The sequence below is a fragment of the Zalophus californianus genome, chromosome 14 (genome assembly GCF_009762305.2).
Source record: "Zalophus californianus isolate mZalCal1 chromosome 14, mZalCal1.pri.v2, whole genome shotgun sequence".
Lineage (NCBI taxonomy): Eukaryota > Metazoa > Chordata > Mammalia > Carnivora > Otariidae > Zalophus > Zalophus californianus.
The window spans coordinates 14912280-14938029 of NC_045608.1; the positions used below are offsets into that span (position 1 = coordinate 14912280).

Sequence of the window (25750 nt, forward strand, 5' to 3'; positions counted from 1 at the left end):
ACTGAAATTAATATATTTAATTTAACCCAGTGTATCCAAAATAGCACTTCAGTATATAATCAGTGTAAAACATTATGTGTTGGTTGATTGAAAATCTCTGGATTCCGGCCATGGCAGCCTATTTACCTTAGTTTTGCTGTCAGAATTAAGGACTGTCGTATGTGGTTGTATAGGATGAGCACTGCATAACTCTAGGGGGGCACCACCCACCTAGGCTTCCATAGACTGCAATATGCGTGGCACCTTTAAAGTTGTGCAGTGCCCAACCTGCATAACTCCTCATGTGAGGGCTGGCAGCCTGTTACCTCTTGACCATAACTCTGCTTATCACTTTGGGGAAAAGAATGTAAGATTGTTAGAGCAGACATGTTCACTTGGGCTGAGCTACAGTATTCTGTCTTTTAAGCGTCACTAAACATTTCAAGCACCGGACACTGTTTCCTTGCAAGCCAGCATCATGACTAGTCAGCAGAAGCCAGCACCTCCAGGGCCCTGCAATCACTCTGAAGGAGTCAGCTTCACACCCACTGCTAATTTTAGCATGCAATCTTCAGAGGTACCAATGAGTCTCTTTGCCAAGCACCCTTACAGAGATGGGCTTGGAAGTAAATCGCCCAGATTGGGTCTGGGAGGTGGGAAAGAGCAAAGTCTGTGGCCCAGAGCTCCCTCCCCAGTGGTAGGCTTCCCCACTCCCTCTTGCCCCGACCTCCCATTCTCTGCTGGGTTTCCTCACCTTGGTTACCCCCACAAGGTGTCTGGCTGCAAGTCTCTGAACTCTAGATGCCAGAGTCGGTTGCTCAGTCAAGAGGGGCTCTGAGCTGATTTCATTCCTCTCTTTCATTTGTTCCCCTGTGGTAGGCAACAGGCCATACAAAGAGAATCAAATTAGTCTGATTGGTAGCATCTAGGAAAAAAATAGTCAAAGCAGTGTGCAGGAAGGAAGTCATGGCATTCATTGAATACAGAATTGGAAAGCAACTCAGAAGTCAAGCATTCCAGCCGTTTCCTGTTAACAGATGATGAACGGGAGAATCAGAAAGGTTGAGGAGCTTCTTCAGGGTCACACAGGTTAAGTGGTGGAGGATTAGCTTCCTTGTGAAGAGACTGTGTCTTATTTACCTCCCCAATGCATTGTGTCTGGCACATGGTTAGCATTCAACAAATGTTTGTGGAATGAATTAGTGCATTTTTATAATATCCAGATTACTAAAGGCCAAAAATACATACATTTTTCCCCCCATGTATCTATGTAGTGCATACTTGTTGATGTTTGCAGATCCAGCATCCATTACCCTTCCTGCTCACAGGACCTCTGTCTGCTCTGCTGGTGGAGCCAGGTGATCCAAGTGTGGCCAATCAGAGCATTCTATTCCCCGAGCCACAGTGATTTGTTCAGTGGTTCGCATGTGATCCAAGCCAGACCAATTGTAGCCGATGAGAACTCAGTTCTGGGACTTTGTTTTGGCCTCTCATTAAGAGCGGGGGAGAGCCAACTTGAGAATGAAGCCCATATACAGAGGAAATTGGTGGGAGCTAGGGAGAGCAACACCAAGTTTTGGTGATGGCCTTTAAATACCAGTATCCATATGTGTCTGAAGCCAGTGTCCACACCTTCTTTTTAAAAAGCCAGTTAGGTTTTTATCATTTGCATCTGAAACCAAATGTCATGTAAACTAGCTTTGAAGCACCAATGAAGCAACCAACAGATTACTTAGTACCTTCAATATCTCCTAGTGTTAGGGTGTTCACCCTCCTGTCAGCTCAGGGAGGGTGATCTCTCTCCAGCTTTATGGGATAAACTTTGATTAGCCTAAACAGTGTAGTGATTTTATTTTTTGGCCAATGATTATGTCAGGCCTGAGCACGTGATACAACTCTGGTGAATGAGACCCCAGGGGAAATTTGCTGTCTGGATGCTGGGATAGGTTTTCCTCTTGGGTGCAAAGAGGTAAATAAACTTTCATTACCTGCCTGTGGGGATATGATGATCTGCAGCAATCAGCTTGAAGCCATGAGGAGACAAATCTGAGGATAGGAGCTAGTGTGCCAAGTGTGGTAAAGCAGAGAAATAGAAAAAGCCTGTGTCCTTGCTGGTATTATTGCACTACTAAGCTTCATTATTTCCAGACATTTAAAAATGTGAGATGTATTATTTTTTAGCCACTTTTCATTTGCCATTGTTACTTGCAGCCAAAACCAACTTGATTGAAATGTGTTTTTTAAAATATATTTTTAAGTAGAACAGAGAAGTGAGAACTTTCAAATCTTAAAGGGAAGACCAATATGTAAAATAATTTTTTGGGGAGTTAGGACAACTAAAAATGTTTCTAGACGTTGTCAAATGTTCCTTAGGCTGGCAAAGTTGTCCCTAGTGGAGTGAGAACCACTAAACTAGCATTACTTGCTTCTCAGCTGTTTTAGAACAGTAAGTTTGCTATATTGTTGGGATGGTCTTGAGTTTTTAGAAACAGAGTTACAGAAAATAACAGGACATGGAGGGGATGTGGAGAAATTAGAGTTCTTTGAACGTGGCTGCGGGGAATGAAACATGGTGCAGCCACTGTAGAAGACAGTTTGATGTTTCTTTACGAAGTTAAACATAGAGGGTCGCCTGGGTGGCTGTTAAGCATCTGCCTTCGGCTCAGGTCATGATCCCGGGCTCCTGGGATCAAGCCCCACGTAATCAGCAGGGACCCTGCTTCTCCCTCTCCCTCTGTGCACACTGTTGCTCACTCTCAAATTAAAAAAAAAAAAAATCCTGGGGTGCCTGGGTGGCTCTGTCGGTTAAGCGTCTGCCTTTGGCTCTGGTCATGATCCTAGGATCCTGGGATCAAGCACCGCATCAGGCTCCCTGATTGGCGGACAGCCTGCTTCTCCCTCTCCCTTGCCTGCCTCTCTGCCTACTTGTGCTTTATCTCTCTGTCGAATAAATAAATAAAATCTTTAATAAATAAATAAATCTTTAAAAAAATAAAAAATAGATTAAAAAAAAGTTAAACCTAGAATTACCCTATGCTTCAGCAGTTCCATTCCTAGGTATGTCCCCCAAAGAGTTGAAAGCAGGGCCTCAAACAGATCTTTCTGTTGTAATGTTCATAACATTATTTGCCATAAGTAAAAGGTGGAAGCTACCCAAGCGTCCACTGACAGATGAATGGATAAGCAAAATGTGGCATATCCCTATAATAGAATATTACTCAGCTATAAAAAAGGGGTGAAGTTCAGACACAGGCTAACATAAGTGAATTTCAATGTGAACCTTGAAAACATTATGCTAAGTGAAAGAAGCCAGACACAAAAGGACAAATATTACATGATTCCATTTACAGCAGCCTCCCCTTAGTCGCAGTTTTGCTTTCTGTGGTTTCAGTTACCGATGGCCAACTGTGGCCCGGAAGCAGGAGATTCTCCTCCCCCCATATCGTCAGAAGGTCCATGTAGCCTGACGCTAAGGTCATGCACCTCACTCCATCTCGTAACACAGGCATGTTATCCTCTCCTCCATCCCAGGAAGAAGGGTGAGTTCAGTCCAGTCACATAGTTCAAGAGAGAGAGAGAGAGAGACACCACATTCAGAGAACTCTTTATTACAGCATATTGTTATACTTGTTCTATTTTATTATCAGTCATTGTGGTTAATCTCTTACTATGCCTAAGTTATAAATTGTACTTTATCACAGTTTTGTATATACAAGAAAAAACATGTATAGAGTCTGGTAATATCTGTGATTTCAGGCATCCCCTGGGAGTCTTGGAACATATCTCCCATGGATAAGGGGGGGGACTACTATATATGAAATACCTTGAACAGGCAAATTCATAGAGACAGAAAGTAGAGTAAAGGTTAGCAGGGGCTGGGAGAAAGGAGAATGGGGAGTTATTGCTTAGTGGGTACAGGGATTCTATTTGGGGTGATGAAAAATGTTGAAAACGGGTAGTGGTGTTGGTTGCACAACATTGCGAAATGTAATTAATGCCATAAGATTGCATGCTTAAATCTGGTTAAAATAGCAAATTTTGTGTTTTCTCTACGTGCTTTACAAAACATACATATATACGGGGTGCCTGGGTGGCTCAGTCGTTAAGTGTCTGCCTTCGGCTCAGGTCATGGTCCCCGGGTCCTGGGATCGAGCCCCACCTCGGGCTCCCTGCTCTGCGGGAAACCTGCCTCTCCCTCTCCCACTCCCCCTGCTTGTGTTCCCTCTCTCATTGTGCCTCTCTCTGTCAAATAAATAAATAAATAATCCTAAGAAAAAACATATATAAATATATAAATATCTATTAAAATTTGTTTTTATAAATACAATTATAATACATTCCTACAATAAGAAAAAAATTTAAAAACCCAAATGAGTTAAAGTCATCTACTTTTGTCAAGTCCTGTAGTGTTCGGTACAGTGCATCACCAGGATGCTCTGGTACGTGATAGAACACTTGGGGGGAAGGGGTAGGTGGGACTCGGGGATTCCTGCTATGTTCTGGCCATCAAGACAAGTCTGTGGACTTCTGAGACATCCATGCTGTAGTTAGAGGTTCTGTGGGGGTACTTTCCCTGTACCAGGCACCGTGAGAAGGTCTTTACACATATCAGCTCATTGAACTCTTGGGACGGCTCCATAAAGTAGTTGCTCATATTGCCCCATTCTGTGTGTGAGTGAACTGAGGCTCAGAAAAAGGGGTAGAGCTAGTATTCACACAAACCCAGAGAGTCGGGACCATATGAGTCCCTTGCTTTTAGCCACTGGACTGTCTTTTCTGCTGCCCAAATGCCTCCTTTGGATTAAAAAGCCCATTTTGAGTAAAATGAAGCTGTTAGTGGCTTCCAAGCAACTGTGGTCTTTATGACTTCGCGGTTTTATTTTATTTTTTTAAATCACATTCCACGGAAGGATGTGTTTTCCTCTGAACGACGTCCATTAGACCAGGAGGAAGGCCAAAGCCCGTGGGCTTTCCAGTGAGTGGGCTAGGGTGCTCCTGAGATGTGAAGTTACTGTTTCCTGCTGGGCTTTAGATGGCAGTATTTAAATTTTCCTGTCTATCTTTCAGCCTTACTGAGGGTAGATTATGGCACTTGATGGTTTAATGTAATCTCTAGACAAAATATGTTTCCACTTGCCTGCCAGGAAAATGTTAATTTATTCTGCTTCTGGATCTAGAGAGGTAAATGAAGAAAGTGAAAATGCACTGTGTATGGCACACACACATGTGTATTGGTACATAAGGGTCTGTGTGAAGAGAAGCAAGTGAGCCTTAAATCTAGAGATTTTAAGTGGAAGATTCTTGAGTCTCCTTTAAGGCTTGCAACCCCTCTTTCCATGACATTGTATGTAAAACTTTGTGTCTGTGGTATGATTGTATTTTTGGAGGGTGCACAATGTAGCGTTCATCAGAATCTCATAGGGGTTTTAGAGAATGTCAGTCTGTAATTTTGTGATGCCTGTTACCTGGCACGTCTTTGTTTTTGAAGAGCCACAATCATCTTAGGCCTGAGAGGTACTTGATATTTAAGAAGCACCTTTATTTAGGTAAGGGGCTGGACGCAGAAAGCAGCAGTGGGAATTATTATTTCGAGCTTGTTAAATTTGAAGCTTGAAAAAAAAGCCTAGCCAGATTGAAATAAACTTTGGCAAAAGGAGCCCGAGGACACCAATCTGCTTCTTTAACCATCAACTCCTCCTTCCTGTTCCTTCCCCGCCTTCTGTTCTGCTGCTCTAGCCCCTGCCCACCTTCTGTGCTACAGGCCTGGAACCAGCGTGGGGAATGGAAAGACCAGACATTTTCACTTTATTCAGCCTCTGTCTGGCACATAGTAGGAATTCAACAAATGGTAGCTTAAAAAAGCACACCCATCCAGATCTCTGTGAAACGGTAATTTGTTTGAGACCTAGAATAAGGAGAGATTCCTGTTCTTTTAGAACCTAAGTGGAGGGGCGCCAGGGTGGCTCAGTCGTTAAGCGACTGCCTTCGACTCAGGTCATGATCCCAGGGTCCTGGGATCGAGTCCCGCATCAGGCTTGCCTCTCAGCAGGGCGTCTGCTTCTCCCTCTCCCTCTGCCTGCTGCTTCCCCTGCTTGTGCACGTGCACTCTCTCCCTCTCTCTCTGTCAAGTAAATAAATAAAATCTTAAAAAAAAAAAAAAAGAACCTAGGTGGAGCCTGTAGACAAGCTCAGAGAATACACATTCATGGCAAATGGGAAGCCATCTGAATGTGAGTTTCTGTACTTAAAAACGAAACCAAATATAATTTGCTGAATATTGATCACATGCCGTGTTCCATGTATGATCCTTCATGTACATTATCTCCATGAGGCATCACAACAATCCCGGACCTTGGTACTCTCCAGACTATGTTAGAGAACATAGTTCCTTGAGAAAACTGAGAAGTTAGGATTTTGAGTCCTGCTGTTTCCTGGATGCCGTGCCCTTCATGTGACCCTAGCATTTCCTCATTTGACCAGGAAAAACTTATCATGTGAGAAAGACCGTGAACTGAATGTTAACAAATGGGGTGGTATATCCAGTGGATGTGTCTGTCTGTGATTCACTTGGGATTGAGCAGTCTTTCTCAAACTTCACTGCATATACAAATCACTTAGGAATCTTGTTAAAATAGAGATTCTGATTCAGCAGTTGGGTGAAGCCAGGGTGGAGCCCGAGCTCACATTTCTAACCACTTCCTAGGTGTTGCTTGCTGCTGCTGATCTCGGACATTTTGAGTAGCCAGGGGATACAGTGTTAGGTTTATAAAGGTCTTGCTCAAATGTGATCTGATTTGCTCCTCACCCAAGCCCTGTCATTATTATTTCTACCTTTGAGAGGAGGAAACAGTCTGATTAGAAACAGCTACTGTTTCCAAGGGTGAGGCATTTCTAGGGACACAATAGCAAAGAAGACAGATACAGCTCTTATTTAAAGAAGTTGAAAATCCGGGGCGCCTGGGTGGCTCAGTCGTTGAGCGTCTGCCTTCGGCTCAGTCATGATCCCAGAGTCCTGGGATTGAGCCCCACGTCGGGCTCCCTGCTCGGCAGGAAGCCTGCTTCTCCCTCTCCCATGCCCCTGCTTGTGTTCCCTCTCTCGCTGTGTCTCTCTCTGTCAAATAAATAAATAAAATCTTTAAAAAAAAAAAAAGAAATTGAAAATCCATGAAGGAAGACTCTGCATAATTAAATTTGAAGAAATTCTGAGTGTCTCAATGAGTGTTTGTAAGTTGGATGAATGACTTGAGCTCTGGGTGTTGTCATTTATCACAGGAGGAAGAGACACAAGCTTGGGGCAGGGGAAGATGATGTATTCTTTCTTGGACATTGTGACATCCTGGTGTAGCTGTCTGGTAGGCCATTCTGGGTCTGGAGTTGAGAGATATCCAGGGTGAGGAGGGTTGAAAGTTTGAGAGCCATCAGTGCAAAGGTGGTAATTGAAGTTACTGAAGATTAGATGCAGGATACAAAAGAACGTGATGGAGAAGAATTTAAAGAGTGAAGAGTCTAGAACAGGCTTCTTCCTTAGGAATGTGTCTGGCCAGCAGTTACGGGTTGACAGAGGAAGAGAAGCCCATGAAAAAGACCAAGAAGCATCTGCCAGGGAGGTGGGAGGAAAGGCACAGAAGCCAAGGGCAGAGAGACCTTCAAGGAAGTGGTTCATCACAGATGATGGGATGAGCCTGTATCATATGGGTCCTGATGTCATGTACTGAGGAGGATACAATATCTCTTCTCTGATATTCCTGCCCCCAAATGCATATCCAGAATCCAGTCATGAGGAGACACCAGATACACCCAGATTGGGGGACGTTCTACAGAACTGGGCTGTACTTTACACAAATACTTGCATCTTGAAAGACTAAGGTAGACTAAGGAACCGTTCCAGATAAAAGGAGACTAAAAAGACATGATAACTAAATGCAATATGTGGTTTTAGATTTAATCTTAGGTCAGAAAAAAGTCACTCTAAAAGACATTATAGGAACAACTTACAAAATTTTATTGCATTTTTTAAAGATTTATTTATTTATTTTAGAGTAAGAGCTGTGTGAGGGACAAGTGACGGGGGTCAGAGGGAGAGAATCTTCAAGCAGACTTCCCGCTGAACACAGAACCAGATGGGGGAGCTCAGTCTCATGACCCATGAGATCATGACCTGGGCTGAAACCAAGAGTCGGACGCTTACCAACTGAGCCACCCAGGTGCCCCAATTTACAAAATTTAAAATGGTCTATTAGATAAGAGTTGCTGTAGCCTGAATGTTTGAGTCCCCCCTAAATTCACATGTTAAATTCTAACACTGAGTGTGATGATATTTGGAGGCAGGGCCTTTGGGAGGTGATTGGGTCATGAAGGTGGAACCCTCATGAATGGAATTGGTGCCTTATAAAGGAGACTCCAGAGACCTCACTTGCTCCCATCCCTCATGTGAGGACATGGTAAGAAGACAGCGATCTAAGAATAAGGAAGTGGCTCTTTTCAGACCCTGGATTTGCAAGCACCTTGGTCTTGGACTTCCCAGCATCTGGAACGATGAGGAATAAATTTCTATTGTTTACAAGCCACCCGGTCTATGGTATTCTGTTAGAGCAGCCTGAACAGACTAAGACTGTAGTGTTGCATCAATGTTATTTTTCCAGAATCTGATAATTGTGCTGTGATGATGTAACAGAAAGATCTTTGTTCTTAGGAAACATGAAGTATTTAGGAATAAAGCATTGTGATGTTTGCAACTTATATTTCCATGGCCCAGAAAAAAAAAAGATTAAACACATAAGGCAGAAAAAGATTAATCAGAGAACCTGAGTGAATGAGACATGGGTATTCACTCTGCTTTTCACTTTTCACTTTTCTATAGGAACATTTCAAATTAAAATGTAAAAGAGTAGAATACATACTGAGTTCTGTGGAGAGGTCAGGAAACAAAGGTCAATGTGTCCCTTGGATTTGGCCACATGGACTTAACCTTGAATCATGGCACTTAAATTCTAGAAGAAAACTCATAAATGAATATATAATTACAAATTGGAATAGGGATTGGAAAAAAAGAACAGGGTGTGATGTGAGGTAATAGCATGTATGTAATTAGTGCTTTGGTCAAACCAAGATTAAAAAGAAGAGTCACTAGAGGGTGAGGTGAGGTCCAGGTGGACACAGGAATCGAGGAAGGTTTGGGAGATGTTACATTTGCACAGGATATGGAATGATGGGCAGGGGTTCCCAGGGATGTGGAGTATGCATGTTCTGTGTAGGGTGAGCAAGGATGGGCACTGAGAAATCTGGTGTGTCTAGAGCATGGAATGTGGGGGAGGGGGGTAGGTAATGGAATAGACAGCTGAGAAGGCAGATGGGTAGATTTAGAAGAACCTTGTTTTCCGGGCTGAGCACCTTGACCTTTGCCTGAAGAGGTTATACCTCTCGTCTGGTCTCTCAGCCAAAAGATGGCTTCCAAAGCTTCTCTCCACATAGGAAAATGTGTTTTACTAAATGCTTCCAGGTACTCAAGTCACAAGCCAGTGTACCCCTCTTGCCGCCCACCTCCTTCAGCCCCCACACCCAAATGTCAGCAAAGCCTGTCAGTTCTACCTTTTAAATATGTGTCTGTTTACAGTTCTCCACCTCTGCTGCTACCACCTGGTCCAAAGACCATCATCGCTCTCCTAGCTGAATCCCCTGCTGCAGTCAGTGCCCCTCCATTCATCGGACAACACAATATTTAACCATGTGTCAAACCACGTCACTACCTCCTCCCCTTTCTCCAAAATTATTAAATGTCAAGATCCATAACATGGCCTGTTGGGTCCTTTATGTTCTGGCTTCTGCCCCTCTGTCTAGTTCTACTTTGTCCCATCCTTCCTTGTCTTTGATGGGGCAAGGCTCTATTCTGACTCTGGTCTTTGCTCTTTCTTTATTTTCCCTCTGCCTGGACCTCTCTCTTCTTCACCCTGATCCTTTACCTGGTTAACCCTTGTATCAGTATGTTAGGGCTTCCATGACAAAGTACCACAGCTTGGGTGACTTAAAAAATAATTTTCTTACAGTTCTAGAAGTATGAAATCAAGGTGTCAGTGTTTGTTTCTTCCGAGGCCTTGGCTTATAGATGGCTTTCTCCATGTGTCCTCATGTGGTCTTCCCTTTGGGTGTGTCTATAAGGACACCAGCTCTATTGGATTAGGGCTCATCCTAATGACCTCATTTTAACTTAACTACCTCTTACAAGACCCTGTCTCTGTACAGTTATATTCTGAGGTCCTGGGGGTTAAGACTTCAAAATATGAGCTTTGGGGAGACACAGTTCAGCCTAGTTATAACTACTCTTCTCAATGTTTAGGTTGGAGGTTAAACATCACTTCCTGAGGTACTCCATTTCAAATTAGATTTCCTGTTGTTCTTGTGTATAGCACCCAGTTTGTTTGTTTTCCCCCTCTAATAACCATTCCACTTTGTCGTTGAGTATTCATTTATGGGTCTCCACCTAGAATTTAAGTGCCATGAATTCAAGGTCCATACCTTTTCTGGTCACTGCTATATCTCTGGTGTCTAGCACAGTTCCTGGCCCATAGTAAGCAGTCAGTGCAAATTTGTTGAATGAGTGAATTAATGAAAAGTCCAGAGACTGTACAGCGTCTAGCAAGTTTGGTCTAGTTAAACTGAGAGCAAAACCATTGGAAAGAGAGATGATTCTCATCCATGTTTAAAGATGTGCGGAACAAGTGATTTCACACCAGCCCTTGGCACCCCCCCACTGCAGCCTTTTGGCATGAAATGTGCAAACAGTGGCTGGAAATCGATTCAAGCTCAGAGGTAGGCAGCTGGGGAGAACACATTTATAAAATTATTGCTGATGTGTGCTGTGACATAGCCCAGCATGACACCACGGGCCAGTGTATGACCAAAACTAATGACATTGGGCTTTTTGCTTAAAAGATAAGAAAATTCAGCCTTAAGTAGGGACTCAGAACAAATTTCATTCTTGTTCAGTTGTTTTAGCTGTTTGGATTTAGCCTTGATTTGAATTGGTTTTCTAGGCAGATCCATTTTAAAAATTTAATATTTGGTAAGGTTTAGTGCATCAGTGCAGGTTTCCTCTAGCTTCTGGTTCACAGTCTCTGGAAGATCACTGAGTCTCAGGCATTCTCAGGCAAGATCATAAATTCCAAGAATTGTCTTGCTAGAAGGTTCTAGAGAATTCTTTCATTCAGTCCTCTGCTGGCCAAAGGTCATTTGATTTGTCCAGGGCAGACTGTTCATTTATTTTTATTTATTTAGTAAACATGTATTGAGTGTTTACTCTGTGATAAGCATCATGGGTTATTATTAATAAAGAATAATAAGATACAATATCCACTCTCAAAGTTGCTCCTTGAGGGCAAGGGCCAAATCTTGGTCTTGTTTTCTCCTATGTGGTGTCTGGTTCACTGCATGGTGATGTTTGTCATTTTTTGGTGCCCACTGTTAGAATATCCATCCTATCTTTGGAAAATTTCCCAACATATGAGTCTTAGTGGGAGGCAGAGCCCTTTTCCCACTAGAGGAGCTCTAAAGATGAGGTCATTGCTGTCTGTCCCAGTGTCCTTTGCAACTTAGAATCTCTTCTCCCCACCCATCTTTCTTTAAGATAACATCTAAGAGTAATTTTTAATAGTATAAAAGCACAGGAAGGTGAAAAATAGAGAAAGATGCCACAGATAATCCCAACTACTCTATTCAACGACTTAATATTATCGGAGCAGCATTTTTCCTTGTGATTTCTAGCATTTATAATTATAATTATGAATTTTACTATAAAATTTATTTTAAAAGTTTACATGTTATTAAAAAATTAAAGCTTTAGAAGGGCTGAAACAATAGTACCATGAACACCTGTATACCTGCCTCCTTCTGGATCGATTGTTAACATTTTGCTGGATTTCCTTTCTCTCTCGTGTACCTGTATGTTTTGCCTGCTGAATTATTTGAAAATAAGTTGCAGAAATTAGGGTATTTCATCTCTTAGTAGTTCATTGTGCATTTTCCTAAGTAAAAGGACTTTCTCCAACATAATTGCAATACCATTATCACAGTTAAGAAAATTAACAGTAATTTCATAATATCATCTGAAATCTAGTCCATATTGAAAATTCCCCAATTGTCCCAACAATGTCTCTTATAGCTGGGTTTTGAGAGCATCTTTCTTTTTTAAGTTTCTTCATATTTAAATAATATCTGAGTATTGGAGGTTATCGGGCTGAGGCATGCAGGCCTTTGGGAGGAACTCTGTAAGACGGTTTCATGTGCCTGGATCCTCGCCTTTTCCCCTCTTGGGTTCTTGCTGGTTTCTTGGGTGAACCACTCAGAGCACAGATCCCCAGTACTCTGATTTCCTACTGGTTGTTGCGGGGGGAGGGGGGGTCCCTCTCTTATAGTGCCCCCTAGTGGGGCTGTGGGGCAGGTGCTCCCCAACGCCCAAACTCTCTCCTCTACTTTCTCTTTTCATCTTGTCTTGAAGGCAGGAAACCCTGGTCTGCCTTTGTGTTTATTTTTCCTTTGGCCCAAGTCCCTTCAAAGTTCAGGCTTTTGAAATTTAAAAGCCTTTTTTTTTCTGTTTTCATGGTCTGAACAGGGTCTGACCCCTTGAATAGAGAATGGTCATGGGAAAACGGGACATACTGGTGGAAGGAGAAAAGAACATCAGTTAATCTTGCAAATATTGTCCTGGCTTATTTGTTCTGTGCAGACATTAGCACATGTATTTAGCTGTTATGCCCTAGGAGGGCCATACTGGTTGTTAAAACATTAAGATACTTCTGACCTAGACCACCTAGACCATAATCCCATCATCCTACAAGACAAGTTTTGCTGGTGTATGTTTTCTTTATGTTTCTCCCATGTATGTTTTTAGATCGTTACGAATATCATTAATGTGGTGATAAACTAATACCATACAGTGATAAACAGCCACGGTCCTGAGGCCCCCAGCCCCTGGCAGTCCAGCCCCTCCCCCAGGACACTTCAGACCTCGGCAGTCTGTGGGTGAAAGCCCAGAAGGGCAGGGCACCTTCAGGACCCTGCCTAAATCCATTCTGATGGGTCAGTACCGAGACTTCCAACCTGTTTTGAATATTCCCGTGAGAAAATATAAATCAGATCATACCACCTTCCTACTTAAAACCCTTCATTGGCTCCCTGTTTCCCTCGGAATTAAGTTTCAGCTGCTTCAAGGGCACACAGGCATTGTAAGGTCTGGCTCTTGCTTTCCTCATTAGCTTCTGCTCTTAGAGTTTCCCCACTTGCTTCCCATCCTGTGTCCTGCTGCTCACGTCCTAGCCAAACTGAACCCATTTGTTCCTTAAAGATCCCATGCCCTTTTTGGATTCTGGGTCTTCTCATAGTTCCCTCAGCCTGGAGTTGCCTCACTAATGACTGCCAACCTTTAGGTCTTATGTTAAAATGTCCTTTCTTCTGGGAAGTGGTCCATGAACCTTCCTGGTCCAGGCTCAGGCTTCCTATAGCTCTTTGAACTTCTTTTATTGTAGAACTTATAACAATTTCTTATTATTTCTGCCATTTTTCCATTAGGACTCTGAGTTCCAGAAGGTTAGCATCCATGCTTATATTGCTCACCATTTTACCCCAACTGCCTAGCCTTGTACTAAATATACATTGGAAGAAATAATAAAGTTTACATATGCATTCATAAACATGTATGTGTATATGTCTACTCACGTAAAAGTATGAGAGAGTGAACAGATGAGAATCAGAAAGGGGATGATTTGGAATATGGCTAAAAATGTAGTGATGTCCCTGCAAGGGTGCAAATGGGAACATCGGTGTTTGTGTGTAGATAACTCAAAATTTAGTAGCCTGGTGAAAGGAAGTTCCCAAAGTTGATACAGACCGGGGCAGGAGATTGTTTTACCAATAATTCATATTGTAGGTGCATCATCATGGCATCTTAAGGCCTCTTAGAAATAAAAGCCTAGTGGGACGCCTGGGTGGCTCAGTCGTTTTAGCATCCAACTCTTGGTTTTGGCTCAGGTCATGATCTCAGGGTCATAAGATTGAGCCCTGCGGGCCCCGTGCTCAGCAGGGAATCTGCTTGAGATTCTCTCTTTCTCCTTCTTCCTCTGCCCTTCCCCCTGCTTAAACGCTTGCGCTCTTTCTCTCTCTCTGAAAATCAATCTTTAAAAAAAAAGAAATAAGGGGCGCCTGGGTGGCTCAGTCGGTTGAGTGTCTGCCTTCGGCTGGGGTAGTGATCCTGGGGTCCTGGGATCCAGCCCCGCGTTGGGCTCCCTGCTCAGTGGGGAGTTGGCTTCTCCCTCTCCCTCTGCCCTTCCCCCTGCTTATGCTCTCTTTCTCTCTCTCTCTCAGATAAATAAAATCTTTAAAAATAAATTTAAAAAAAAAGAAATAAGAGTCTAGAGAAAACTTGGGTTGCCTATACCTTTACAGTGTGAAGGAAGCAAGAAATTAAATGTGGGAAGGCTGACCTCCATGCTCATGAGCCCATTACAGATCAAAGAGAATCCTTTCTTGTCACTATTGGGAAGCAAGGCATTCAAGATTAATGTTTGATCCTGTGGCCATTAGAAACATAATGAGGCTGCACCCCAAAACGTTTTTCCACCTGTCAGTGCTTTCTGCCTATCATAGACACTAGCTCCTCACCCTGCCAAGTCCCATCTGTTTCATAAACGTTGGCCAGCCTACCTTGAGTAATGCCGGTTCAGTCACTTAAGGGACAAATATTCCATTTGTGCTGCAATCATGGGGAGTCTGCATGGAGGTGTTATCTGCCTCTGGCCTGCCAATGAAGTAGTCACCAGAGGTGGAGCTAGTCCAGGCAAGGTGTCCCAAGAAAGGCAGTGACTGAATCGCCAGGGCTTGGTATGAAAGTTTGCTTCTCAAGGAGCTAGTTTTCATTTGTGCCGTAATATATAGAAAGGCTTGTTCATTTATTCACTTCTTTGCTCTTTTACCCCCTACTGTCGTGATTGCAAGCCTAAATTCGAACAAGGAATGAGCATGATGTATGATGAGTTATGAATGAAGAGAGATGAATGTCAGATTGGAGTCAGTGTCCCATCTAAAGGGGGCAGGTGCTTTTCAGCTCCCGCCAGTTGTTTCTCTGGAATAGATTTGTTTTTGTTTTTTTAAGATTTTTATTTATTTGTCAGATAGAGCACAAGCAGAGGGAGCAGCAAGTAGAGGGAAAAGCAAGCTCCCAACTGAGCAAGCAGCCTGATGTGGGGCTAGATCCCGGGACCCTGGGATCACGACCTGACCCGAAGGCAGATGCTTAACTGACTGAGCCACCCAGGTGTCCCTCTGGGATAGATTTGTAATACTGCTTTCCAGGCATTCCATTTTCCCTCCTGCAGCGGCTCTTCCTGCAAGGGGATTATATATCCCCTCCCTGTTGACTGGCTTTGGCCAATGAAATGTGGGTGGAAGAGGCGTGTGTCACTTCCCCTGGTGAAAGCCATGAGCTTGGTTTGTTGTGTCTCCTTTTCCTTCCACCTCAGTGACTGTCAGTGTTCCAGATAGAGCTCAGGGAGAGATGGGGTGCAGAGCCTCAGCCTACCCAGGATGGACATGGAGTGTGAGTGAGAAAGCAGTTTGAGTTTTTGGCTTGCCTGTCCTGACTGTATATGTAGTAGTCCAGATCTTTGGATTTTTTTTTTTTTTTCCTAGAGAGGCCATAAATCCAGACTTTTTGTGAAATATGTATTTTAAATTTTATAATGAACCAATTATATATATATATATAACGATTATATATATAACATAATGAATTATATACATACATAACATATACACACACACACTATTCGGAAGGTGGGCCAAAAAACATGTGTGGACCATGGGTTTCCTACCTCTAGGCAAGACGCAAGGTACATCGTGGTATATAAAACAGACATGCTCCTTAGCTTATAGGGCTTACAGGAAATAAATGCTAGACAAAAAAGAAAAAAGTAAAAATAATTACTGAGTTGTCCTTGTGATAAGCACTAAAAGTGAAGTACAGGGTGAAGTGAGAACTATCTGAGGGGAATTAATCTAGATGAAGGTCAGGAAAGGGTTCACTAGGAGATGAGAAGGACTTGGGTCAAGGGCATAGCACTGGGGCTGGGAACAGGTGGGAATGGCCAGGTGAAAGGTCCTGAGTGGGGAAGTAGGGACTCTAACCCTAACCCTAACCCTAATTCAGAAGTTGAGGAGCTTTGAAATTCTTTCAGTATAGCTGGAGCTCCAAGTGGCAAGAGATGAGGCTCAAGTGGTGAGGGAGTCCTTGTAGGCCATAAGGAATAATTTGGGCTTTAGCCCGAGGGTAATAGGGAGCCACTGAATGATTCTTAGCAAGGGATGGTCATATTCTGAAGTTGTGGGAAAGTGACATTTAATCATTTATTTTTTTTATTGGTTTATTTGACGTATCTTCGAGTGTCCATTCTGTGGCAGGCGTTGTGCTAAGCCCAGGAAATGCACAATGAAGTTCTGTCCTCAAGGAACTCGAAGCTTAACTTAGTAAGGTTGAAAGCACATAGACACAACTATAAGTAAAAGTGGACAGTGGTATGTCATCATTCATTCACTTACTCACAGCAGACATTTATCGAGCACTTAAACATATGTGCCAGGCACATTTTGTACACATTGGGTGTATTGGCAAGACATTATGGATCTTACAGTTTAAGTCACCTCACATGGCAATGTTTCTTTATTTCTAAAATGGAAAAGTATTTGCATCACAACAAAATTGTTATGATGTTTACATGAGAGAAAGTGCTTAGCATAATGTCTGGAAGATAAATGGTCTATAAAAGACAGCTACTTACTGCCATTATTATTATTATTATTACTTACCTCATGGAAGGGAAGAATTCCTGAGATCAATATGAGTAGAGGTATTGGATGTAGAAGGGGTCAGCCAGAGAAAAATGAGTGGCTCCAGAGAGGCTAGAACTAATTAAGACTGGCGGGTGTGGTGTGGTGTGTGTGTGTGTGTGTGTGTGTGTGTGTGTGTGTGTGTGTGTGTGTGTGTGTATGTGCACACGCCTGCCTCTGCATGCATGTTGGGAGGGTCATTGTAGCATGTCTTTGACAAGTAGAATATTAAGATTATGATTGACAGGTAATATGACTTTCCCTGAGCTAGGAGAGGAAAGAACATGGGGAATGAGGCTGAAAGTTGATGCACGGAGAGATTTATAGAGAACACAGAAAGTAGATATGTAGTCATTTCCTGCCTGATTCAGGATGTGTGGTCATTTGGAGTGTATAACCATTGGCAGGATGACCATATTCCTTTCTGAATAAATTAAGAGAATAAATAAAACATTTCCAAGGCATCTGTCACCTCTGTTAAGGCCCTGCAACATTAAACTAAGTCAGGCAGATGGGTACACTAAGGCTGAGTCAAAAGGCACTCTCTGGACGATGGACTCTGAAAAACAAACTGAGGGTTCTAGAGGGGAGGGGGGTGGGGGGATGGGTTAGCCTGGTATGGGTATTAAAGAGGGCATGTTCTGCGTGGAGCACTGGGTGTTATGAACAAACAATGAATCATGGAACACTACATCAAGAACTCATGATGTAATGTATGGTGATTAACATAACAATAAAAAATGAAAAAAAAAGGCACTCTGCATTGGAAGTGGGGGTGTTAATGGTGGAGCAGCCATTTTGACATTGAACGAATCTTTCTAAGTGCTTGGTAGGAATATGGTGATAGATGCTATATAAAGATGCTATTTTGGGGTGCCTGGGTTGCTCAATTAAGCCTCTGACTCTTGATTTCATCTCAGGTCATGATCTCAGGGTTGTGAGATCGAGCCCTGCATCGGGATCCACACTCAGCGTGAAGTCTGCTTGAGATTCTTTCTTTCCCTCTCCCTCTGTCCCCGTCCCTCCCCACCCCGCTCTTTTTCTAAAAAATAAATCTTAAAAAAAATTTGAAGATGCTATATTATAAGCTAGATTATGTCATGTGTATGTACATTTTGCTAAAACATAAAGAGCAGCACTGTCCAAGAGGCATATAATAACAACCAAATATATAATTAACATTTATCTAGTAGCCACACTGTAACAGTAAAAAGAAACATGCAAAATTAATTTTAGTGTTTTATTTAACATAATATATCCAAAGGCAAATGTTATATTTCAACACGTAATCAGAGTGGAGAAAGAGCTGCTTCAGAGATGGTGCGGCTATTGCTGACCGAGAGACTTTGAAGTGGGATTGAATGGCTGAGATGGTGGAACAAGTATGCACTTGTCAAATATGCCGCTTCAGAGGTGTCAGATTATTTCTCCTGAGTTGAAGGAATCAGCAGTGTAGAGCCAGAAGTCTGTAGACATTGGCACTTGTCTTATCCACTCTTGGCACACATGACCTGCAATCTGAGACCAGTTTTCAGTGAGCTTATGTAAAAATACAATATTTGGTTCTGGTTTAAAAAAAAACCACATAATCAATATAACATTTATTAGATATTCTACATTCTTTTTTCATCTTTAGTCTTTGAAATTCAGTGTGCATTTTATACTTAACAGCACGTCTGTTTTGACCAACCACATGTGCTAATGGCTACCAGTATTGGGCAGCACGGAATACAGAACAATGACTTTCAAATGTTTTTGACCAGAGTAAGAAATACACACACACAAATGAAGCAAAACTTTTATGAAATAATACTCACACTGTGACACTTGCACTCCACTATTACCTATTCCGTTCTATTCAATTTTTTTAAAAAAATGCTGGTCATGACCCACTAAATCGATTTTATGACCACCTGTGGGTGGAGGCCTGTAGTTTGGGGGAAAACCACTGATATGGAAAGCATGTGGGGTTACATCTTGAATGGGAGGTTAAAGGTATGGGTTCTGGTGTTAGTGCTTCAGGCAAAAACCTTGTGTGGCCCAATTGCCTTGAATTGCCCTAGGTCTTTACAAGGGCAAAAGGCAAAATTAACTTACCTTGTTTCTCTTTGCATTTTGATTGTGACCTCCCTTTGAGGGCACTGGAGCCAAATTCTCGTGTGATTGGTTTTAAGAGCTGCAGGATAAATTTTTCTCTTTCTCATAATTGAATTCAGATGAGGTAAATGTGTGTGTTGCCAACACCCTGGATACAATAGGCGTTCAATTGATTTACATGTATCTTATTCTCCTACTATAGGCTTAAAGTCTTACAGGATCCAAGAAATGGCCTTGGGATGAGGGCCATGAACCACCCTGAAGTTATATGCAACTTAAAGATGTTGCATTTTGTCTTAGAAAGGATCTTTGTTCCAACAAAAGCTAAGAAAACACATTGCTCTAGTGTGCTTCTAATAACGTGGGGTAGACTTTCCTCTACCTTCTAGGTTCTGCAGCTGGGCCTTGCAAATTAGACAAAAAAAACAGATTAATAGGAGAAGAGGTGTACACATTTTATTTGGTGTGTGTGTGTGTGTGTGTGTGTGTGTGTGTATATTTTCATGCACAGAGGCCTGAGGCCTTCTTAGAAAAGAAATGAAGATGCAAAGAGGTGATTAGACCTGGGGGGCTTATATACCATCTTAAGAAAAGAAAGAACACTTGTGGAGAAGTGACCAGGCAAAGGAGAAGGGGTTTGGGCTTTCAGGTGTAATAAATTGTGGAAAGGTAAATATATGGGGGAAACTAACGGAAGATAGGAGTTATTTTAGTAAAGTTTGTACTACAGGCCCATTTGGGTGCTGGAGTTCTGTCTCCAGTGATAATGGTTGATAATGGTTGTTTTCTGTCTTGGTACAGAAAGGAGGGGAAGACCCTCACAAAGGGAAATTTACGTCCTACTCAGGTAGAGAGGGGAAAAAAGAGCTCTTCTCTTTGCTCCTTCTTAATTACCTTTACCTCCAAACAAGCCTCATGTGAAAGTGGCATATTGTGGGGTGGCATATTCTTTTTTCTTTTTTTTTTTTAAGATTTTATTTATTTGACAGAGACACAGCGAGAGAGGGAACACAAGCAGGGGGAGTGGGAGAGGGAGCAGCAGGCTTCCCGCTGAGCAGGGAACCCGATGCGGGGCTCGATCCCAGGACCCTGGGACCATGACCTGAGCGGAAGGCAGACGCTTAATGACTGAGCCACCCAGGCGTCCCGGGGTGGCATATTCTGATCCCCTTCAGTACACATAGGGATAGCTCACTAATCTTGCAGTCTTAATGATCTGAATCAATCCTGGGAATCCAAAGGGAGTTAAGAAAAGTCTCTGAAGATGCGAAATAAATGTTTGGACACTGCCTGGGGCCCATATCTGAAGCCTGTGCATCCTCTGAAAGCAGTGCTAAAATGCTTCTGACTGACCAGAGGCAAGAACCTGGTGGAAATGAGTGCTGGCAGGCGCGCTGGCAGTGGGAGACAAGTTCGAGGACCGTCTGAAGAAAAGGGAGAAGACAGATGCTACAGGGACAGGCCATACCTGACCTGACCACACCTACTTCCTTGGAGACATCCGGGGGCGCCTCCAAAGGTGTGGAACCTGTGATCCCCGCGCTGGTTCTTCCGGGTGCCTCTTCTCTCCTGGTCACAGCTGATTGGGCTGGAGGTGGTCACTTGACTGTAGTTCAGCCAATCGGAGTCTTTGTTTCCTGAGAATTTGCATAAAGAGAACTAGAACGCAGCCATGTTCGGCTGCGTTCTAGGCTGGAACTCTTCAAGGGTGTGGATGCGAGTGCGAGCCGGGTCTGGTGTCATGGCAAGCCAACACCCAGATAGACTTAAGTTATGGGGAAGTAGGTCGGTGAAGTTTGCAGAGCAATTTACGAAGTAGAAAGAAGCCAAGAAGTGAGAGTACCGCGGGCCAGCAACTTTCTGGGTCGTGTGAGGGTAGCCTGGTGGTTCTTAATACTATATGATTTTTATTCCCAGCACCGCCCCCACCCCCCCGGGGATATTGGACAGTGTCTGGAGGCATTTTTGACATTCACAACTTGGTGAGGGGAATGCTATCGGTATTTAGTGAGTAGGGGCCAGAGGGATGCTGCTTAAATATTCTGTAATGCCCGGAACAGCCCCCACAACAAAGAATGATCTAGCCCCAAATGTCAATAATGCCCATGGTAGTAGTATTTTTTTCTGTCTGGGTCCTTAAAATAAATTCCACCTTATTTAAACTATCTTGGATATATTCTCTCCCTCCCCCACTTCTGTCTCTCTGATAATAATACTAGCTAATGTTTATTGAGTGCTTACTATATGCTAGTCTCATGTTAAGCACTTTCTAGGGGTGCTTGGGTGGCTCAGTGTCTCTGTCAAATAAATAAAATCTTAAAAAACACTAGACATTAACACATTTATTTTTTTTTAAGATTTTATTTATTTGTCAGAGAGAGAGAGAGAGAGAGGGAGAATAGGCAGAAGGGGAGCAGCAGGTAGAGGGAGAAGCAGGCTCCCTGCCGAGCAAGGAGCCTGATGCGAGGCTCGATTCCAGGACCCTGGGATCATGACCTGAGCCGAAGGCAGACACTTAACCGACTGAGCCACCCAGGTGCCCCACATTAACACATTTAATCTTCCAAACCAACCTTATGAGTCATTATTAACTCATTTTATAGATGGAGAAACAGAGGCTTTTACTCAGTTAACTTGCCCGAGACAAGAGTCAGGGTCATGAATCCAGAATCTGAAGCCAAGCTTCAGAGCTTAGGTTCTTAATCATTATGCATAGAGACTAAGGCCAAAATGCTATAAAAAGCACCTATAGGAATTCAAAAGACTCAGTAGCTTTGGGAGGGGAGCATTGAATTTAGGAGCAAAAATCCAATGTATTCAATAGCGACAGAAGATAATACCATTTTAGAGTCCAGTAATCATAATAATGAACATTTGTGTTCAGTACTTCTCTGCTTTGCAAATGTTGGCTTATGAGGCTGCTTTTATTATTATCATCCCTGTTTTACAGATGAGGAAACCATGGTACAGTGTAGTGAAGTAAATGTCACAGGGCTAGTAAATAGCAGCTAAAATTCCATCCCAGATGCTCTGGCTCAAAAATCTGTGCATTTTCCAACACACTAGGCTATTTCTCAGTAAAAGCAAAAAGAAACATTTATGGTATCAAACATAAGTCATGGCCCTTGTATTTTAAAAGATACAAATTTACAGAAGGGGCATGGGAAAGGAGGGAACAATGTGAGTTGAGATTTGAAGGTATGAAAATGCATGTTCAAATTCAGGGGCGTCTGTTAATGCTGCTGTGATTGGGTTGGGGGACAGCATGGATGCCTTAGATGCTTGACTTAAGCCTGAAATGGCAAAGTGGATCTAAAGTGAATTGAAGTCCATGGTGAAAGTTTGAGGCTTACTCTGTTAGTCCAGGAGAGCCAAAGGTTTGGGGCAAAGGAATGAAGATTATGGTTAGGTAGGTTAGAAAGGGTCCCTGTGACAGTGCAGAGCATACAATGGGGCAATGAGGAAGTGGAGTCAGGGAGACCTACCACGTGAGACTGACCTTGGCCAGAGGGCAGGGCATGGTGAGGATTTGAGAAATGGTTGAGAGGTAGAAAGCATTTGGCTGGACTTAGGGCTGAGAGAGAGAGGAGGTAAAAATGACAGATCCTGGGTGGGGCTTTGGTGGTTGGTGAATCTGGAAAAGGAATATAGCAAATGGGATCCTAAAAATACATTTCTTAAAAGTAAAAGCAATACTGGGTGCCTGACTGGCTCAGTTGGTAGAGTATGCAATTCTTGATCTTGGGGTTGTCAGTTTGAGCCCCACATTGGACATAGAGATTACTTAAAAATAAAATATTAAAAAAGTAAAAGCAGTACAATATGACTTTGAACATGGTAGATGGGTAAAATTCTCTAATCTTAACCCCTAGATATAATCCACTTTATGGTCTAAAAATATGTATTTATAAATGTGTGTGTGTGTGAATGTGTGTGTATTAATCCTGGATTATATTCTGCATTTTTTCCCTCAATATATTATGTGCTTCTTTCCAAACCAATTCATATACGTTTACAACATTATTATTAATGGCTATATAATATTCCACTATCTAGGTATATTAAGATTTATTTAGCCAACTGACTATTGATGGAAATTTGGGTTTCCAGTTTTCTGTTTGTTTGTATGTTTGTTATTACCAACAAAGCAATGGATGTCTTTGTCTCTCTGTGAATGTTTGTGCCAGTGGGTTTATGTAATAAATTTTCACAGAATTGCTGGGTCAGAGGTTGAGCACATTTAAAATTTTGATAAATTCTTCTAAATTGCCAGATAGCCAGGTTTTTAGGAGAGGTTAATGAGTTCTGGTTTGGTCAAGTTAAGGTCAGGGTTCCAAAGGCCAAGGATCTCTATGGATGCCCCCAAATCATTAGAAACCCAGGTTAGGACTCTGAACAAAAGTGACAACTAGAGATATGCCAGAGGCAGAGCTATGAGAATTCTAAGCCCTCCTAATGATATAAGATAATAAACTATGCTTCAAATCTAAGTATATACTAGACTCATTAATTATGAAAGGTTCTCAATGTACTGTGAAAGTATATATACAGCATAAGAAAACATAATTCCGTCTTAAATTTACCATAAAACTAATACATTGGCTATGATAAATGTTAATTAAACATCCAAATGATGATCTTTCTTGCCTCTTTATTTAAATTTAGAAATGCTTTGGGAAGCGAATGGTTTGGATCCCTGGGACCTCTTAAAAAGCATTCACCAAATGTCAGTGCCCTTCCGCTAAAGACCACTAGAAGCATACTCGCAGTTGAACAAGTTGGTTGGGATTCTTCATTGCAGCGCTGGGGGGGAAATGTGCAATGGGAGCTGTGGGGTGTCTTGGTAGGAGGGTGTTAGGAGGAACTTAGTATAGGATGTGGACCTAGGTTGGATGATTTGGGGGAGGGTTTAAGGAATTGGGGCTTTGCTCTGGGTTGGGTACTGGCAGGAAGTGGGAGTGATTCTGTGATTGGGCATGTTAATAAATCTGGAAGGAGAAAAGACGAGAGTAACACTCCAGCCGACTTGATAAATCGGTAAAGAATCAGCAGCCCCTCATGTTGGACAGGATGGGAGAATTTTGGTGATTTTGGTGGTTTGGACAGTGTTCCTGTTTGGTCTCAGTCACATTGTCTTGCTCCATTGTCGTCTCAAAGAGGCTTTGTCTGGATGTTGTTGTTCTGTGTGGCTGTTTCTTTTTAAAGGAGAACACCAAGCCCTAGCTGTGAGTGCCAGCAGATCAACTCTTAGCAAGACTAAGGCCACGCTGATAATAAGTACCAGGTCAGCTCGTGGATGGTCAGGGTGGTGGCTACCCCCCCCCCCCCCCCCCCCCCCCCGCCCCAAGGAGGAAGTTTCCACTGTCTTTGCCTGGCTAATCCCTGCTGATCCTTCAGATCTCAGCTTAGACCTGTCTTTCCTGATCCATGGCCCCCAAAAATAAATAGATCAGGTCTTCCTGTTACACTGTCCTCAGCAACACCTCCTGCTCCTTTGCAGCACTCCTCACAAGTGTCATTGCTTAATTTTGCCACAAATTATTCAGTAATGGTGTCACCAGCTCACCTATAAACACGACCAAGAGTAGAGATTATGTCTTGTTTCTCTCAGTGGCTCAGAGAGTGACAACACATGGTAGGTGCTCAACGCTAGTATTCGATGCGTGGATATTGAATGGATATGCGACAGTGAGCTACTTTTGTGTGTGGATTGTACCTCACTCATCTCTGTATCCCAGGGCCGATAACAGTGCTTGGCAAATAGTAGGTGCTTGATAAATTTTTGTGTAATGAGTTGTGATAGTTAATTTTATGTGTCAACCTGACTGGGCCACAGAATGCCCAGATAGCTGATTAAATATTATTTCTGGTTATGTCCCTGAGGGTGTTTCCGGGAGACATTAGCATTTGAATTGGTGAACTCAGTAAAGCAGATAGCCCTAATTTGTTGAGGACCTAAATAGAGCAAAAAGGTGGAAGAAGTTTGAATGAACTCTCTTCTACTGTTTGAGCTGCTTCTGCCCTTTGGCACTTCTGGTTTCAGGCCTTCAGAACTAGACTGGAGTCGACACCATTGACTCTTTGGGCTCTGGGATCTTGAACTACGTGGCTGACTTTCCTGGGTCTCCATGTTACAGAAGCCAGGTTGTGGGACTTCTCAGCCTTGATAATTACATGAACCACTACCTTATAATAAATCTCTTCATGTAGAAGAGATCTGTATCTCCTATCGGTTCTGTCTGTCTGGAGAACCCTGAGTAATACATGGGCTAATGGCCTAATTCTTTTCCATTCATTTCATTCTGTGTGAGAAATCATTCCAGTGGCTTCAGAGTTATCCCAAATAATTGAGTATGTTTGATGCAAATGTAGCTGATGGCTCAAGTGCGTGGAGTGGTTAGCTGAAAACCATTCTGTAAAATATTTGACCTGAATTTTCTCCTCTTTGCCTTACACACCTTTTTTAATCTATCAGAAGCTCTGCATAGTCTCAGATCAAATAAAGGCCCTCAAGAAACCAGTGAGGGCTATCAGAGCTCTGCACACTTCATTGGAAAGCCATAAACACAATTACTAGATCATTAAGGATTGTAAAACAGAAGCTTTGAAGCAACATGCACAGAATTGCCTAGTTGGGCATGAACAGTGTCCTGCACATGCCAATGCCTCCCTCTTGGAAGCCACCTAGGAAAAGACTGAAGATTGTGAACAGAAATGTCTTAGAGGCATAAGGAAATCTGATAAGGAAGACCTGGGTTCTACTCACAACTCTGATGCCCCTTGGGTGATACATTGAACTCTGAGA

At 42.7% G+C, this 25750-nt stretch overlaps 1 protein-coding gene across 5 annotated transcripts in view; it reads left to right on the top strand.

Annotated features, from left to right (window-relative positions):
* SUDS3 (SDS3 homolog, SIN3A corepressor complex component) overlaps positions 1-25750 on the top strand; it is a 181648-nt gene that overhangs the window by 50335 nt on the left and 105563 nt on the right. The window contains exon 13 of one of the 5 annotated variants that reach the window (XM_027577081.2): positions 3371-3486. The exons of 3 other annotated variants lie outside the window; for them this stretch is intronic. In XM_027577081.2, the coding sequence (XP_027432882.1) occupies positions 3371-3446 (76 nt within the window). In that variant the 3' untranslated portion in view covers positions 3447-3486. Of the gene's footprint in view, positions 1-3370; positions 3487-8017; positions 8069-25750 lie in introns of those variants that run through there. One more of the 5 variants, XM_027577084.2, reaches the window with a different exon arrangement.